We start from the raw sequence: 18,520 nt of genomic DNA on the forward strand, positions 1-18,520 counted from the left end.
AAAGAGAGTAATTTGCCCAAGGACACAACTTGTTGCAGTAGAGCCACAACTTGGATTCTAGCTTCCTGCTTTCCAGCAGACTCTTTCTCTGCTAGTGGAGACAGGAAAAGAGAAAGCCTGGAGGGCCTTAGAAGGCAGGACTCCAGTCCACATGATGCTCCCTGTGCAGAGAGCAGGACTCTGCTCTTCTGGAGGAAAAAAAAGCTTCAAGTCTTGGGATTCTCAAGAAGATTATGGATACAAGACTCAAAGTTATCTGTATTCAGTTCATCCTCAGAAAGCATCAGGATGAAGAGACCGCAAAGCATCTGTTATCCAATCATCCCCCAAAGAAAAAGAAGTTTATTTACCCGTGGTCAGACAGTGAATTTAGAAGAAAAGCTAATAACAAAACACAGGCCCCTTCTGGCTTCCTGTGCATCCTGTCTACAACTTATTGTAAAAGAACCAGTCAACCTCTCCAAGCTTCCAGTGCTACCTGCCTCACCTAAGCAAAGACTTCTTGAGCTCCTGGGCAGGTGAGGCTCACACCCCTTACTAACCACATTGAGGATGGCTTCCTGGAAGGCCCAGAGGTTAAGAAAGGAAAGGCACATTTCCTTATTCCCATCTCCTCCCAACCTAGAACTGCCATCCCTAGCCTTAGACATCATCTTCAAATTTTGCAAAAGATCATCAGCATTTTCCATCTCTACGAAGTTACCCAAAAGAGAGAAAAGGAAAGAAAAAAGGCCAAGCATTGCACCCAGCTACTGGTGAGGCCACATTTTCCACTGATGACAATGACTCACTGGGCCTGAACTGAAAGCAGGAGATGGAAATGTGACTTGGGAGACTGGGCACAGCCAAGGGAAAGCTGCAGTTCCCAAGCATGCCTCTGCCTGCAGAGGAGCTTTAGCTCCTCTGGTAAAGATCCCAGCTCCAGGCCTGGGAACACAGCTCCCCCTGCAGATCTCCTGAGGCCATAGGAACAGGATCCAGACGGTACAACCTGTCACTGGAGTCAGTGAACTCTGTAAAACACATCCATCATGTCCAAAATGGTTATATTGGGAAGACAGGGCCTCACCTACAAAGTCCCAAAAAGAGATTCAATAACCCCCTATGCACACTATTTGCATCCCTAGATTCCAGAAAGAAGCTGGCTTTCACTAAATAGGGAGCCCTGATTAAGATCTTCAAATAGGGGAAAGAGAGTGGCTCCCAATCTTTATGTGGGCAAACAATCCAGTGAGAGGAAGGGGTGGGGAGTCTGGGGTGCCAGTCTGTGGTCATACAGAGAGAATATCTTTGGACCTGTCTACAGACAGTGTCTCTCAAATACACTCTAACCCTATCTGTGGAAAATTATCCCAGGTTCATCAAGAGAGGGAGATATAAAAACTCCTGGAGTTCTACCAGGACGGGGAGCACTCTACTCCTACAGTGGAGGACCCTGCAAGGTGAGAACAGATCAGTAGGAGAGGTGTGGAAAACTCAGTGAAAGTGAAGCTCACCCCACTGCCATTGGTTTGGAGACCTGCTGTTTGCATCCAGCAGTGGCAGTAATGACCACTATCGGAGGAGGATATGGAGGAAAACCCAATTATTTTCAAGAACCCATCAGGAAAAGGGCAGATAGTTGGGAGTGTTGGAGTCTCCGTCGTTTCAAAGTAGGGGGTTGGGAGAGTCTTGGGATCATAGTTCACTGTCAAGGCTGGTGAGTGGTATGACAAGTGTACAGCTTTATTCACTTCGCACACAGGAAAGTCCATGGCCTCATGGTACAGAAAAGAAAGGGTCAGCAGGGCAAACCCATGGTGGGACATTCTATCTTGCCCTTCTGCATCTGTTATTGTCCCTATGGTTCTGCTCCCATCCATCTACCAGGTCCCAGAATAAACACTCTTTCATAGGAATCCTCCTGCCAAGAACAACCAAGTCACCAACATGACTTTTGTAAACTCCTTATCTGAGACTATGTAGTATGGCATTCACATTTGGTGGCCCCAGTAACAATGAGCACCAAGGCTCCAGTGCCATCCTTGGAGAGGCTGACGTTTTCATGGCCAGGGACTAGGAGAGGCATCTGCTACTCAGGATTTTTTATTTTATAGGCTCAGCTCCAACCAAATCAGCAAAGCACTGTTACTGTGGACCATCTGCCAGGACCCGGACACAGCCCTGTTACATAAAGGGGCTGATATAATGAAATTTATGAAGCTGGAGTCTTCCTCTGAAGGGCAGAGAGCACGGAAAGTCTCTCTTAAACATGGAGCAGGGAAGCACTGGGGACAAGGGCCCACTGGGTCCCAACCCTGGCTGTGCAACCAAGCAAACAAATCATCCATGCCCTAGGGCTTCTGCTTTCAAATAGGAGGGAGATGGTCCCTTCTAGAATTGTAATTCCATGACTTACGATTGTTTTCACTTAAATGGCCAAAAGGTAAGCCGATATTGATGTTAGTGTTGTGCTGTAGTGTTGTGCTGTAGCCTTCAAACCTGAGGGCTCACTGGAACACTGTGGTAAGCAGAAGCCCTGGCTCTGGGTTTGGCTGGTGGAGATGCCACACAGACAAGAAACCAAGGTGAACACCACCCATCAGCCCACGCAGGGAAGGCCCAAGTGAAACTCAAAGTTTCGAATCTGGCTGGGAAGAGAACTAATGAACCACCCCACTCCCCAGTCCAGTCTACACACAGTACTTTCTGGATTACAACGAACTCTCACCTCCACAATTCTCATGGGGTAGTCACTACACCCTCCGAGTTGACAAAAGTTGATGGAGATCCACACATCCTGCTGAGCCAAGTATGGATAAGTAACTAGGAAAAGTCAGGCAGGTTAACTTGCAAACTAGATTCTGACTGCTCTAAGTGCATTCTTGATCCAGTGAGTGAGCCCTTCCTCACATATCTCCTCAGAGATACATGGAGAAGCCCCAAAGTTCCTCACTTTTAAGACCTTAAACACTTTAGGATGGACAGTTCAGACACCCACGACCCACAGAATACACGGGCTTGATTTCTGGCTCCAGCTTCTGAGGCAGCTTCTGACTAACACAGACCCTGGAGGAAGCAGTGAAGGTTCAAGTAATTGCAGTCCCAGCACCTACATGGAAAACCTGGCTCCCACTTTCGGCCCTGCCCCAGCCCTGACCATTGTGCACATCTGGGACGTAAACTCATTGGAGGGAATCCAATCTATCTAGTTGTCTAGCCATCTCTGAAACAAATAATCTATCACCTGCTTCAAGATGAAAGGCAACATAATGGCTTAGCAAGAGACTTCCCAAATGACAGAGCGACAAGCCAGAGCACTCTATCTATCACAAGGAATGAAACACTCACCCCAGGCCCTGGAAGAAGTGGCTCCCTGTGTCCAGGGCATCTCCATCTCTACCAAGGAGATGAGAAATGAAGCAAAAGTACACATGTGGCTTCAACAGAAGAGCCACGCTGAGCCAGGGTCCTTTTGCTCATGTTTATCACTCATCCCTACCCACCCCCACTAACAAACAGACACACACACACACTCAGAGGGAGAGAAAACCTTCAGCAGCTACTCCTTTCACTGCCCAGAGACTACAACCTAACCATGGACTCAAGCTCAAAGAAACAATATCAGGGTATCTTCCCATTTCTACAGATTTATTCACAGTATTGCTTTTGCCTGGAATGCCTTTCCCTCATCTTTGTGCATTTAGGAAATATCTGTTGAATAAAAAAGTGAAGGAATTGGACAGCAATTGTGAGTAAGTAAATGATACAACGCACCCCTCTGAGGAAGAGAAGTTAGAAGTTACAATTCTCATTTCATGGATGAGAAAATTCAGGCTGACAAGTTGGCTGACTTGCCTAAGATAACAGAGCCAGGAAATAGCCAAATTAGAACCTGAACCTGGTTCTTCAGGGTCTTTTGACCAAATCAGTTCTGAAAGTAAAAAAAAAAAAAAATCACCCTGGACAGGAAAAGAGTTGACTCTTCCAAGATTCCTCAAAACAAGCCGTTTCCATCTTGGCACTCATTGAGAACACATTAAGGCACTGGTTCTCATTATGATTATTGAGAGCTCCCATGCGATTGGCAAAATCTCCTGAGAAAGGGCAGATTGTCATCGGTCAAGAATCTAAAAATGACAGCAAAGCTATTGGACTTTTAGAAAGCTCCTGGAACAAATCAATTCCCACCAGGAAAGAGGAGGATTCCTTGAATGGAAACTGAGCCTTCTGCCAGGGACCTCTGCGCCCTTCCCAGAGCCACACGGTGAGCTCACAGCATGGGCCCCCTCTCCACTGTACACAGTTGAGAAAGCCAAAGAGCCAAGCAATGCCTTGCTGAGAGGCAGGAGCAAGGCTACAGGAGCAAGCATCACCACTGGCCTCAGAGAGAGGCAGATGGGGAGCCCAGGGTGGAGCGAGGTCTCCAGAGTTCAGCCCTGGGAATCGGACAGCTTCCACACTCTCAAGCTGCAGCCATTCCAGACCCACCACACTCACTCAGCCTCTTCCATATACCAGCAGGGATCCAGGGCTGAGTAAAACAGACCGTCTCTAATCTGGTGGGGCTCATATCCAGTGAGCAGATAGCGACAACAAGTAAGTAAGCAAATCATGATACTATATTTTCAGGCAGTGAAATCTGCTATAATGTAAAGCAAGGCAGGGCAAGGAATGGAGTGTGAGCCAGGACATCTGGGCAGGAAGCAATGAAGTGAAGAGGCAGGAGCTTTGTGGGAATCAGGGAGATGGATCTTCAAGGCAGAAGAAACTTCCAGAATATGGTTGCAGATAAAAATGTGCTCAAGCTTCTCTCAGAACCCTTAAGTCATCAGCTGCCACATCCTAACCTGCCCCACCAATACCTTCCAGTTCTGTGTCAAAGGCCTCCTTCTGCCAGCAGCCCACCACCCAACCTCCCCTCCCCCAGCTGCATCTGGTCCTCCCTTCCTCCAAGCCCAGGAACCTACTGCAGGAGGAATATTTGTGTCCTTCCAAAATGTATACATTGAAATCCTAGTGTGGGTACTATCAGAAGGAGGGGCCTTTGGAAGGCGATTAGGGATTGATGAGGGAGAAGCACTAGTCAACAGGATTAGTGGCCTTTATCAGTGACCTAGAGGGCTCCTTCAGCCTTTTACCGGGTGAGAACACAGCCAGAGGCCAGCTGTCTAGGAGGAAGTGGGCTCTCCCCACACACTGGGTCTGCCAGGGGTTTGACCAGGACCACCCAGTGAGAAATGCCTTTCTATTGTTTACAAGCCACTCTGATACTATGGGACTAAAAAGGCGTTCGCCATGTGGTCAATGAAGTCACTTGGAGAAGAGACAGCATGACATGTGACCAGAGCAGGCTTCAGTGGCTATTTTGCCTCTTAAGTAGCTGTGTTAGCTTGGGCAGGCTACATGGGCCCTCTGAGTCTCAGACTTTCCCAGGAATACAAGGACTGTGAACTCCACAATAGAGGGTTTGGAGGAAGCTCCACACAGCAGCATCCCGGTAGAGCTCGTAGTACTTAAGCACTCAGCCAACACTGAATCCCTCCTCAATCCCCTCAACAAACTAAAGGCAGTTTTTGGTCTTACTGTGCCTCTTGCAAGGCCTGGGGTCTGCCCTGCTGTTGGGTGTGAGGACTGAGGGGTGACCTCTTATTTCATCCAAATGCAGACTGAGAAGGAATCTTGGCTCACAAGAGACCAGGCAGGGTGTAAGGTAATAAAAAGACAATGGACACTGCTCTTGCTCTGGGGAGGAGGGTAGAAATCATTAGGACGAGATTATGGAAGAAACAGGACTCAGGCAAATGGTTCATTGCTGTCCCCATCCAACCTTGGCTCAAGGCTCCTCTCCAGGCTCTCCTGTGGAGCAGCTAAGAGGCCAGACCGGACAGTCCTCTTCTCAAGCAAGAACCACCAGGCATGAACTCATGATGAGGCCTCAGACAAAGCCCTGAGGTCCAAGGCCTAGGTGATCTCTAAACTGTCCTTCCAGCTCTGACCTTGCTAATCCTGATTGCACGCTGGCCCTACCCACTTCATTCCCTGCCTGCCCACTGCTGCCATCTGGTGGTCTTCTAGGGCCAGCTGCACTTGACTTCAACTAAGCCCCTTAAAGACCCGTGCACTCCTTCTCTTGCTCCTGCTTCAGGTGGACATGCCTTGGACTTCTCTGGACTACAGATCACTGCCTAACACAAAAACCAAAAATAATTCCAGACCCTCCTCTCTCTAGCACAGATGATACAACTTCACTGAGAGCCTGGCCTTTCCTCCCAAATAAAGGAAATGATCTAACCAAAGTCATGCAACCACCTGGCTCCCAGACAAGGGCACAATTCTTTGCCACAATGCTTAGGACTGGTGGGTGCCTGCAAACCAGAAATAAAGTGAGGCCTAGGAAACAAAGGCTTTAGAAAATGGGAAACAAACTGTCAGAATTCCTTGCAAACTCTGAGAAATGGCAAGACAGCGTATGTGAACAAGTTGAGAATTGCCTGCAGAATCCACCAGAAATAATCACCTAGGGTCTCCCTAACCTGTTATCACCTGCAGGCAAAGTCTTCCGTAAGCCAGCCTTCAATCCACCACCCCGGCCTGAGCCCTGGACGAAGCAGACCACCGGATTCCAGAGAGAACACCCTGGGGTAGCACCACGTGTTTGCATGTGCTTCCCCTGCCAACACGAGCTTCCCGGGGAGTGGTGGTGTCTTTTCTTGTCTTCTCCCAGGCCAGAGGATCCCAATAAGAGTGTGTACAAGTAGACTCCTTAAATTCCTATACAGGCACAGACATGGGACTTGCTCATTCAATTCATCACAGCCTCAGCTCTTTCTATAACCTCCATCTAAACCTTATACACAGACCCTGAAAAAAAACATGCTACATGAATTTCAACAGGACACTTGACTTCTATGGTATCTATCAATCTATCATCTCACGGGGTTTCACTGGATGATCTTCAGAGTCTTAAATTCTAAAGTGCTAGCATTTGAAATCCCCTGACATTTTGTTTGTTTGTTTTCTTTTTTTGTTTGAAACCCCCAGACAAATAAAGGCTGTGCTCTACCACAGCGAGACAACGAGCAAAGGAATGTAACTAAGCAATGCTTCCCTCTAGTGGCTTGCCACTATCACTACACCCCCAGGTTTGGAGCACCATTCTTGAATTCCAACTGGATCCCACCCTGAACTCTAAACAGAAGAAATCAGCCTACAACCAGCACCAGGCCAAACAGCAGAGCAGCCGGAGAAAAGGCAGGGTGGCCAGACTAAAAGAATCAGTGAGCGCCCCCAACCCAGTTCCACAGCAGAAGAGAACTTCTACAGCTTTAGGATAAAATATAATTTACAACTAAAAGAATCTTTGTTGTTCAGTTGGCAGTTATATTTATTTTCTTAAAGAAAAAATAAGATATACTGTAGCAGCTTTTCTATTTTCCTCTTAAAATTTCTTTTTAGTTTTCATAACTGTATATTGTTATGGAGCTGTGTGACACTTCAATATAGGTATAAAAATGGGTACAAAATCAGAGTAAGATCAAAGGAATAAGTCCCTAGCATAGTTGGGTGACAAATGTTCACAAAATAAACTGTATTTTTTATTGAAAAGAAACAGAAGGGACTCCAAGTCTCCAATCACAAAGTAATGGCCAAGGAGGAGAAATATCAATTACTCCAGTTTGATCCTGCGACCTCCAGCTCCTCTCATCCGATGAGGAAACCAAGGCCCAGGGATCCTCAGGAGTGACTTGCCCAAGGTCACAACGCTGACTCATGACTGAGCCAAAAATAGATGCGTGCTTTCCTGCCTCAGAGTCTCGCCTCCTTTTCATGTGGCTTCCCAACTGAGGCCCGTGGAAGTGACCAGTGAAGGACATTTACACAGGAATGGACAGCGAAGGAGCCAGTCCCCAGCACTGAGGGACAAGTAACTTTGTTCCCTAACTCTAGAGTACGGGAGACACAATCATAATGCAAATGACAGGCTCAGCAGTGAAAAAGAAAAATTTACTCATCCCACCAGAGATAATATGCCTTCTGATCTTTCCAACGTAATATATGTTTCTGGAAAAATTAAGAGTTGCAGTATAGCTAACTTCTTCCAATCTTCTCTTCTCGCTTACTATACCATAAGCATATCCCTGTCATTAAATGGCCTTCTAGTACAAAGGAGATTAACAGACTGGGAAATAAAAGAACTGTGCAGTATGAATCTCCACTCTCAAATGACAGCAGGACTCCCAATGACAGATACAAATATAACTCTACATTAAGACGCCAACTTTTCTACCTTTGCCTGTACTTACCACGTCATGATACATTTAAATATCAGAAAGTTAAACCTGTAACTTGTGCTATGGGACTATACTAATAGGAAAAGACAGGGGAACATGGTGGGGTAGGATGAGATGGGGAGGGAAGAAGGGCAGAGGGAGGGAAGAAACCCTTATACTTACAAAATTGTATTGTGGAAAACAACAAATTTTTTAAAAAATAAATAAATGACCTTCTAAAGCACTCTGTTTAATAACTATTCTGTATAACATCCCTACATATGGCTAACCCATAATTTATTTAACCAATCTCCCTTCAGCTTCATTTCGTTCCATGCCTTTGGTTTTGCCATTATAAATGAGGTGGTAGAGAATGGCATTATACTTCATCTTTGAACACATCCGTAATTATTTCCGTAAGCCTGCGTTATTTTTCAAAGTCTAGAATTTCAGAGCTGGAATGGCCCTTAAATATCAAATGTTCACAACCTCTTATTGGCTGGCTTTGATAAAAGGAGACAGTTTAGTGTCTGCCAGAGGACAAAGAGAAAGTAACATAACCAACTCTTAACTCATCACCTACTAAACTGTGACCTTCCCAAAGCACAGCCACAATTCTGTACCCTTTCCTGCCCACTTGCAGCCACTCTGATCTCTCCTACCCTTGAGATCCTAGTCTGGGCCACTCCTTTGTCCCTCTACACAGTCCTTCTACTCTTCTGCTAAATATTTAATTTGTTCTTCCAACCACAAGCTTCCTGAAGATAGTTCTTAATTTTATATTTCCCTGTATTCTGTAGCTCAATGCTGGACACATTTAAGTAAGCATTACACAAACACCTGCCAAAAGGCAAAAAATAACTAAGAACTTCTTTCCTTGTTGCCTGGCAAAGTTGGGGAAAGCTAATTCTTTAAGGAATGAGCTTCCAACCTGGTAAATGGACTGCCCATTTCCATACTGAATTATCTGAGTTTGAGTCCCAGCTCCACTACTGATTCCAGTTGTCTGCTAAGGCACATGATGAGAACTCAGCTGGTCCTTGCCACTGACAGAACAGAATGAATTCAACTCTGGGTTCTAGCTTGCAGTCTAGCCCAGCCCTGATCACTGCAAACAACTGGAGAATCAAACCAATGGATCAATGGGTAAAATAGCAATCTCTCTCTCTCCCCTCCCCTTTTCTCCTCCTCCTCATTCTTTTTTCCCTCCCTCTCAAATAAACAAATAAGGAAATAAGATACTTCTTTGAAGATTAAGAAGTTTAATTCAAGTACTTGAGCTGTCGCTTACCACCTCCAAGCTACACATTAGCAGAAAGCTGGATGGGATGCAGAGCAGGTACTGGAACTGAGCATCCCAATAAAGCATGCAGGCATCCCAATCAGCACCTTAACTGCTACACATCACACATGCAAGAGTGAAAAGAGTTTGTAGTTTAATGCTGCAGGCGTAGAAAACCCATTTTTTTTTCTGCCAAGGGTGGATATAATGCCACTCAATGGTCCATAAAAAATTATCAACCTAAAAATGACTTTATAGGTTAAGAATCAGTGTTCAGGGCCCGGCACGGTGGCGCAGTGGTTAAGGTCCTCGCCTTGCACGCCCGGGATCCCATATGGGTGCCGGTTCTAATCCCGGCAACCCCGCTTCCCTTCCAGCTCCCTGCCTGTGGCCCGGGAAAGCAGTCGAGGACGGCCCAAAGCTTTGCACCCGCGTGGGAGACCCGGAAGAGGCTCCTGGCTTCGGATTGGCATAGTATCGACCCGTTGCGCTCACTTGGGGAGTGAATCATCGGACGGAAGCTCTTCCTCTCTGTCTCTCCTCTCTGTATATCCGCCTTTCCAATAAGAAAATAATTAAAATAAATCTTAAAAAAAAAAAAAAAGAATCAGTGTTTTCTTGACACAGAGAAAGTCTCTTAATCCAACAAGCTGACTCATCCATCTAACTCTGAATAAAGTGTGACAATGCAAAAAGAGCACTAGACCAAGAGGTAGGAGATGTGGTGAGTTCTGGCCCTAGTTCCTTTACTTTCTCCCGATGCCTCCTCTTTGGTCCTTAGTTTCTGTATCTCTAAACTGAAGCAGTCACCCCAGATGATCTCTAACCTCACATACATTATTACATCCTAAGGATTCTAAGACAAAATTAATGATTTTAACAATACACAAGAGCTAATTTTCAAAGTAGTCTTTTGGACTATTTGACTTTCAATCATTGTATTTTCAGAGTTCTAATGCCCAAGCATCTTGACTACCAAAGCACCCACAGGGTCAGAATCTCCCTGAGCTTGGCTGAAATTTCACAATACAGGGTCACAAGAAAGATGGAGTAATACACACTGTCACCCTATTCTGGAAAGGTTCTTGGCCCCAAAACAGAAAAATCAGCATCAGATATATTTATAAACTCTGTTTAGGATGAATCAATTACTGGGTTTGAATTTCACTAATGCTTAGATATCAAATGCAATAAAATATTTCTTGGTATGCGACAGTTCAGGAAAAGAAAACAAGTAAGAACTGATCTAACGTATCATGCAATTCCCTCTCTTCAGAGAGAAAAAAGGATGAAAAATATCTCTCCTCCAACAAAAGGACATTAATCAGATTCAGGAAAGCAGTGGTTGGAAGGGGGAAAAAAATACTGAACGGAAGAAATGGATTCCTACTTACATATTGCCTAAAGTCACTTTGTCTCTTCTTGGTTTCAGTTTTCTCATTTGCGAAGGGAGGAAGTTACTACCTCCATCTAGGATTCCAAGATTCCAAGACTTTCTTAGGTGACACTAAAAAAAGTCAAGAAAGTCAAAGAACTCTACATTTGGTTTCTCTTTACCAATCCATATCCCTGGGAGACCACAAGCCTACTTTGGGATACTGCGTAGCTCAGGGAAGGCTTCCAACATCCGGCAAGCAATCAGACTCCACACATTCTCACCAAGCCCACTTTCAGATGTAGATCTTGTATAAATCATTCCCACTGGAAGTCTAACAAATTACCAGCAACTAGAACCAGGCAACTTTAGGCATTTGTTTCCTAAACTCTTCAGAAGAGTCCTGAGTCAACCTGGTATATATCTGGAGATATTCACATCCAGTCCTGCAAAGATCTCTACTGGAAAGAGAAGAAATAGAACATGTGACCTCTAGACAGAGTTTGCACAGGGGGAGAGAAAACTAGAATTATTCGAGGCGACTTCAAAGAGTCTATGGAAAAAAACAGAATTGAAAGATATTGCAAGCTAGGCATCTGATGCAGTAGTTAAGATGGTACCACGAATTAGACCTTGCCATTATCACAGTGCCTGGGTTCCAGTCCTGGCTCCAGTTCCAACTTCACCTTCCTGCTAATATGCACCCTGGGAGGTAGCAGGTGACAGCTCAAATAGATGGGCTCCCCTCATGGGAGACATGTATGAAGTTTCAGACTCTTGGCTTCAGCCTGACTCAGTCCCAGCTACTGTGGGCATCTGTGGAATGAGCCAGTGGCTGGGAGATTTCGGTGTCTGTCTCTTCTCTCAATTAACTTTTAAAAAAAAATTAAGATATCATGAATTTTCCATGAACTTTCTAAGAGTTACCTGTAATGTACTGAACAGATAAACATGTTTAGTCCTATGCTGGACACTTTCATGTATCATATCATCTCATTTAGTCCTCACACTTGCTCAGTAAAAATGTCCCCATTTTCTGCCCCTTTTTTTTAATTATACAGTTCCATAGGCTCTGGAATTTCCCTTGCCCCCTACCCAAGTCCCCTCTCCCACAATGATCCCCCTCTCATCCCATTACAGTAGTATAGTCTTTCATAAACAGTCATATATCGGTCAGTCTGCTCTTTAAGTGTATCCTTATATTGCAGGTACGGACAATGGCAGAGAGTCTATCATCCTATTGTCAAGATATAATTAACATGTTCATTGGGAATCCATCTTTGCTTTGGAAACAGAGATGCATACTGCATTGTATCTTCATATCTGGATGTGATAGTCCCTATTATACAGTGCCCATTTTCCTAAGGAGGAAATAAACTCAAAGAAGTTTATTCACTTGTCCAATATAAACTGAGTATCTACATCATATGTGCCAATTATTTTACTAAAAGCCCTAGTTCAATGGTTAGCAAAGCCAACCATGGTTTCTGTGCTTAGGGTACTCATTTTCATGGTCTAACAGAGGTAGAATTAGTCAAACAATCCCACAAAAAGTTGCAAAAGGAAGAAATCTATCCTGTGTTGGGAATGGATAAGAGCAGAAAATGACCAGACAACCAAAACAGTGACAATAAAGATGGAGAGATGGGGAGCAGCCCACCACCACACCATCAATAACATTGACAGAGCTGAGAGTTAAACTTCAATCTGTCTGACATCAAAGCATGGTTTTCTTTCTGCTTTGCATGTCTTTATTCACCAAGCAAGTAGCTATTGATCATGCACTATGATTACGCCAGGTGCTAAGGACACAGCCATTAAAAAGGAGATATTACCATGGCCTGGCGCAGTGGCCTAGCGGCTAAAGTCCTCACTTTGAATGCACAGGGACCCCATAGGGGCGCCGGTTCTAATCTCAGCGGCCCCGCTTCGCATCCAGTTCCCTGCTTGTGGCCTAGGAAAGCAGTCAAGGACAGCCCAAAGCCTTGGGACCCTGCACCCACATGGGAGACCCGGAAGAGCTCCTGGCTCCCAGTTTCAGATCGGCACAATACCAGCTGTTGTGGTCACTTGGGAAGTCAATCATCGGACGATCTTCCTCTCTGTCTCTCCTTCTCTCTGTATATCTAACTTTGCAATAAAAATAAATAAATCTTTTAAAAAAAGCAGATATTGCTAGGCCCAGTGGCTAAATCCTTGACTTGCACATGCCAAGGTCCCATATTGGTGCCAATTCATGTCCCAGCTGCTCCACTTCCCATCCAGCTCACTACCTTGGAAAGTAGCAGAGGCTGTGGAATCCTGCATGCACAGGGAGATCAAAAGGAAGTTCTGGCTCCTGGCTTCAGATCAGCTCACCTCTGGTCCTTGTGGCCACTTGGGGAGTGAACCAGTGGGTGGGAGATCTTTGCCTCTTACTCTCTATAAATCTGTCTTTCCAATAAAAATAAATAAGTCTTTAAAATAATAAAAACAGACATTGCTATCACAAGATGCACAGAACAAACATTAAATACGAATACAAGTAGATGTGTATGAATACAAATTGGAATGAGTCTCAGAAAGGATCATTTTATCAGGTATAGTTACCTATGTGGCCACTTCTAAATTGTTGATAATATATGAATCACCTGTATACTAAATGTGAATGGAAGCCTTTAGGAAAGTTGTCAGAATGGGTTATAGAGGAGCTCTGGCCATCTCATGAGCTCACAGGGCAGTAGTTAGTGTGTCTCAAGTTCAGCAAAGGCTTTTCTGAAATGAACGTCTTTCTAAAAGCAACTACCAACCACTTAATTTACTTAATCCAAGCTCAAACATTGCTTATCAGTCGGCATCTTTCACACAGATTCATTCATTAGAACCTCACAGCAGCACTGTATAGAATGGAAGCAAATTGCAGTATTCTTTCTCAGAGATGAGGAAATGGAGGCCTAAACAGGTGAAGTGACTTAATCAAGGTCACCACACCAGGTAAGACCCAGATCTTCCACAAAGTGCCTCCAGCCAGGAAATCATGAATCTCAGAGGAGACAGCTGCAGGTCATTGAGCCTGCATAAAGTCACCCAGGAGTCCCATGAAGTTCCTGAGAACAATGATCAGGGACATTAAGCAGCTTGGGAAAGGTTTCTAGAATGCAATGCCACCAGCCTGAGACACCGATACCCTTGCCAACTCTCCCAGATTAGAACAGGTTCTCTTGGACTCTCTCCAAGTACCTCTGACTAACAGAGAAAAGTATTTTTCCATTGCAAACACTGCAGACAGGCACCAAATTCCTGAGATGGGAGAGCAGACAACACATCCCATTTTTCCATATAGACAACATGTAAAGTTATTCTGATACCAGGTGACTGTGCTAGCGAGGCACCAGCCACTGGGGTGTCAGGCATGTACAGCATTTCAATCCTGATACAACTAACATTTGAGGTGGATAATTTTCTGCTGTGGCAGCATCCCTGGCCTCTACTCACTAGAAGCTAGGAGCACTCCCCTATCCCGTTGTTAACAGTCAAATTCGTCCTTCTAGCCATTGAAAATATAACCTGGGAAACAAGATCATCTCTGGTCGAGAATCACCTAGTCTACAGACTATGAAGAAGAGAAAAAAATACAGTGTTCTCTCTCTCTCTCTTGTTCTTCTCTTTCTGGCCAAATGGAGGATTACTATCACATAATTGATGCATCCCAAAATGGGCAGCATGTATGCTGATGTGGCTTGCAAGTGTATCCCAGGGACATTCACCACTGAAGCTTGTGAAAACAACTGGTCAAATAACTCCCTGTTTCACTGACGAGTGCTTCTGACCCTGTGAGGAAACCTTGTTTCCACTAATGTGAACAGTGAGTCTGATGAAATGAAACCCTGGGTGCTTCTTCCTCCTGACAGTGAGCTGGGGCAAGGGCTTCCATTGCTGCTAGAAACAACATAAAGCTGGTGAATCTTAGACTTAAGCATATCTACACATTCTAGTGAGAAGGCATGGTCATGTCTTTCCTCCTTCATTTTTCTTAAGGGGCTAGCACATTGTTCAACAGACAGCTAGTAAACACCTATCGGCTGGACTCCTGAATTCAAAGAGACAATCTGAAATCTTCTGCTCGTGAGCCAATGAGTTCTAAGAAAGAAGTGGTAAATTGTAGCTGTCTACCCTGCCTTCTGTGTGTTGCAGTGTGATCAGTCTCTTTTAACTAGAAATACTTTGACAAAGGAAAACTGAGTACATTCTCTGCTGAGCGGTAGAAGATAGAAAAAGAACAAGGTTGATACAACACTTCCATCACAGTTGTCTGGAGGAAAGGGCAGAGATTACACAAATAAACAGCTGTATGTTCACTGAGTCTCTTGAAAAGTCTTTTTAGATAACCCCACCATTCAAGAACTCTGAATCTCTTTGAGGAAAGTCATGATTCCGCCCCCACAACATGAATGATTTGGTTTCCTTACAGTATTCACTACAGAGATAACAGGGCAAGTTTAACATACACCTTTGTTTTACAGGCCTCTATCGCTAAATAATCATAAAATGTTTTAAAAGACCAATTTAAAACATTATAGATAGCAATGCTTACAAGTCTGTATTTGTATAAAAACGTGCAATAGATAAGTGCATAAATCTAAAAAAATAATTTTATAAAACCACTCTCAAGAACACAGTCAGGAATATGAAGGCTGGGAGAGCTGAAATGTCCTACAGGAAAGATGAAAACCAGATGAAGACTCAAGAGAAGATGACGACACCAAAAGCTGCACAGCAAGACATGTCAACATCTTAGGGAACAAAGGAAATGTCTGAACCAGTGTGTGTAGCCTATTAGGGCCAAGGTGTAAAGCAGAATACAATATCAGCTATGCTTCAAAATAATGATCCTGTCTCAGACCTGAGACACATGTACTGAACCTAACAGTTTGTGTAGCTTTTAATTTAGATTCAAGAGGAAATGCGAATAGAGTCAACACTTCAGCTATGACAAGGCCAGGACTCCCCAACAACCTGGACAAATTTCTAGGTAATATCTGCTGCAACAGAGTCCTTCTCCAAACCCTTAGGACCTGAAGAAGCTGTTATAACCCTATCTTATGGGGAGACAAACCTGTGATCCAAAGAGGAAAAAGCCCAAAGCCACAATCTGGCTGATGACAGAACTAGACCCTAGATCCTCCTCTTTGTAATCCTTACAGTTTTTCATCAATAAACATCCTTTATGTGATTAATTCATGGCTGTTTAGACAGCTGTCCCCCAGCTGCCCTCATCAACCATGAATTTTCTGATGCTGTCTCACCTGTTTGAGCCACCAGGTGTGTCCACCCACTCCAGATGGTAATGACTTTTTCATTCTGAAAACAGCACACTTCTATTTTATGAGGCACAGGAAGGAAAGCAGCCTGGGTAGCCAGTTGTCCATGCTTGTTGCTTCCCCAAACATACAGCTCTCCTGCATCTGAAACACAAAGACAGAGAACCAGAGGGGGAGGAACATTAGTTCAAATTGATGGAAAATAGTATGTCTGATAAAGTAGTGGTTAGAAGAGCCCATTTTGCACTTATACTACAATACAGAATAGAGCCAGGCAGATGTACAGCATAATAGCATACATGATTTTTTTAAAACCTATTCTTAGGAAACAGGCCAAATGTTCTTAGAAGTTTAAGGAATAAGCATATGTGATTACTCTTCATGTATGCACTCAATGACTATTCAATATTTACTATGCATGAAACATATTTTTCTTTTTTTTTTTTTAACATTTTAAAAACATTTGCTCACATTCACTTTTATTAGGAAATAACGTTTTAACTTATGATAATAGGTTAAAAGATAGGAGAGGACATCTGGCCTGCCAGTCAGGATGCTGACTGAGACACTCAAGTGCCATTTTGGAGAGCTCGAGTTTGATCCCTGGTTGATTCCTGATTCCAACTTTCTGTTTGAGATCTTGGAAGGCAGCACATGATGGTCCGAGCAGTCAGGTCCCTCCCACTCATGTACTCAAAGCAGACCAGCACTGAGTTTCTGCTTTCCAGCTTTGGACCTAGCCCAGGCGTTTAAGGACTTAATCAACAGATAAATGGGCTCACTTGTTCTTTCTCTCCTCTTTTCATTCTCTCTCCCTCTTGGATAAATAAGTATACATCATTTATATGTAAACATTTTTTAATTCAAGAGGCAGAGAGACAAAGAAAACTTCTATTAGTTCACTACCCTAATGTCCACAATAGCTAGGGTTCAGCCAGGCCAAAGCCAGGAGCCAGAAACTCAGCCTCGGTCTTCCATGTGGGTAGCAGAAATACAATCACTGGAACCATCACATTGTTTTTCCAGGATCTACATTAGTAGGAAAGTAAAGGCAGGAGCCAGAGCCAGATACAAACCTAGAAACTTCAATATGAGATGTGGGCATCATAGCCACTAGGTTAAGTTAAACATCTACCCTTTCCCTTGCCTTAAATTTTTTAAATATACAATTATTTCACTGCATGCTCTTGTTCAGCAGAAAATATAATGCAATTACATCACATGTGTGTGGCATTTCAGTTCATTTCAGCTTCACAGTAATCCTCAAATAGATGCAGGGATGTAACTGACATTGTGATTTTAATGGAAGGACAAATTCAGTCAAGTGGCTCTGACTTCCCTTCCTGGATCTGCTAACTACTGACCTTGGACACATCAATTCTTTTGCAAACCCTACCTTCACCAGCTGAAGCTTGTAAGAGAAAGCAATTGGCCTAGAAGGGCAGACAATGAAACTGATGACTGGTAACAAGAGTGACTGGCACGTTCCAGTGTGCAGACCAGAGAAGGCATTCAAGTTCAACATTTTTTAAATAAAAACCAAATGGGGCCATGGACTATCATTAGTCAGTGGGCTCAATTTGTGAAATATCAGAGAGGCTCTAAAGGATTTTTTTAATCCTAATATTCTATATTGTCCAATACAGTAATCACCAGCTGGCAATGGCTACTGAACACTTGAAATGTGGCTACTCCAAATTGAGATATGTCCCAAGTGAAAAACACATGGTGGATTACAATGCCATGGATGCAAAGAGTCTAACTTACTAAGAGCCTTCATCTGCTTCCTGTTGAAATAATATCTTGGATAAACTGGGTTACATAACATGTACTATTAATTTCACTTGTTTCTTTTTACTTTTTGAAAAGTGGCTGATGATATATTTCCGTTAGCAGTGAGCTAGAAGATAATCAGGTTCGAAGATGCTAAATGACTTTTCAAGAGCACAAAGTTAATAAAAGTCAAATGGTAATTAGAAACCAGATCTGCTTTCACAGCATTCCAATAAAGTAATTTTTTAAAATGATTTACTTATTTGTTGGGGTAAGCACTGTGGTGTAGAAGGCTTCGCCACTGCCTGCAGTGCTAGCACCCCACAGAGGTGTCAGTTTAAGTCCCAGCTTACTACTTCTGATCCAGCTCCCAGCTAATGCCTCTGAGAAAGCAGTGGCAAATGGCTTGGGCCATACCATTCACATGGGAGACCTGGAAGAAGCTCCTGGTTCCAGGCTTTAGCCTGGCACAATCCCAATCATTGCAGTCATTTGGGGAGTGAACCAGTGGATAGCAGATCTTTCTACCTCTCTTCCT

The 18,520-nt window shown here is 44.0% G+C and overlaps 1 protein-coding gene across 4 annotated transcripts in view; it reads right to left on the bottom strand.

Moving 5' to 3' along the window:
- The window catches only part of SERGEF (secretion regulating guanine nucleotide exchange factor), a 236,676-nt gene that overhangs the window by 190,575 nt on the left and 27,581 nt on the right, over positions 1-18,520 (bottom strand). For all 4 annotated transcript variants that reach the window (XM_040988461.1, XM_040988460.1, XM_040988459.1 and 1 more), the window contains one exon: positions 16,195-16,353. In XM_040988461.1, the coding sequence (XP_040844395.1) occupies positions 16,195-16,353 (159 nt within the window). The remainder of the gene's footprint in view (positions 1-16,194; positions 16,354-18,520) is intronic.

This window comes from Ochotona curzoniae, unplaced genomic scaffold, assembly GCF_017591425.1.
Source record: "Ochotona curzoniae isolate NIBS_2020 unplaced genomic scaffold, NIBS_Ocur_1.0 contig_4877, whole genome shotgun sequence".
NCBI lineage: Eukaryota > Metazoa > Chordata > Mammalia > Lagomorpha > Ochotonidae > Ochotona > Ochotona curzoniae.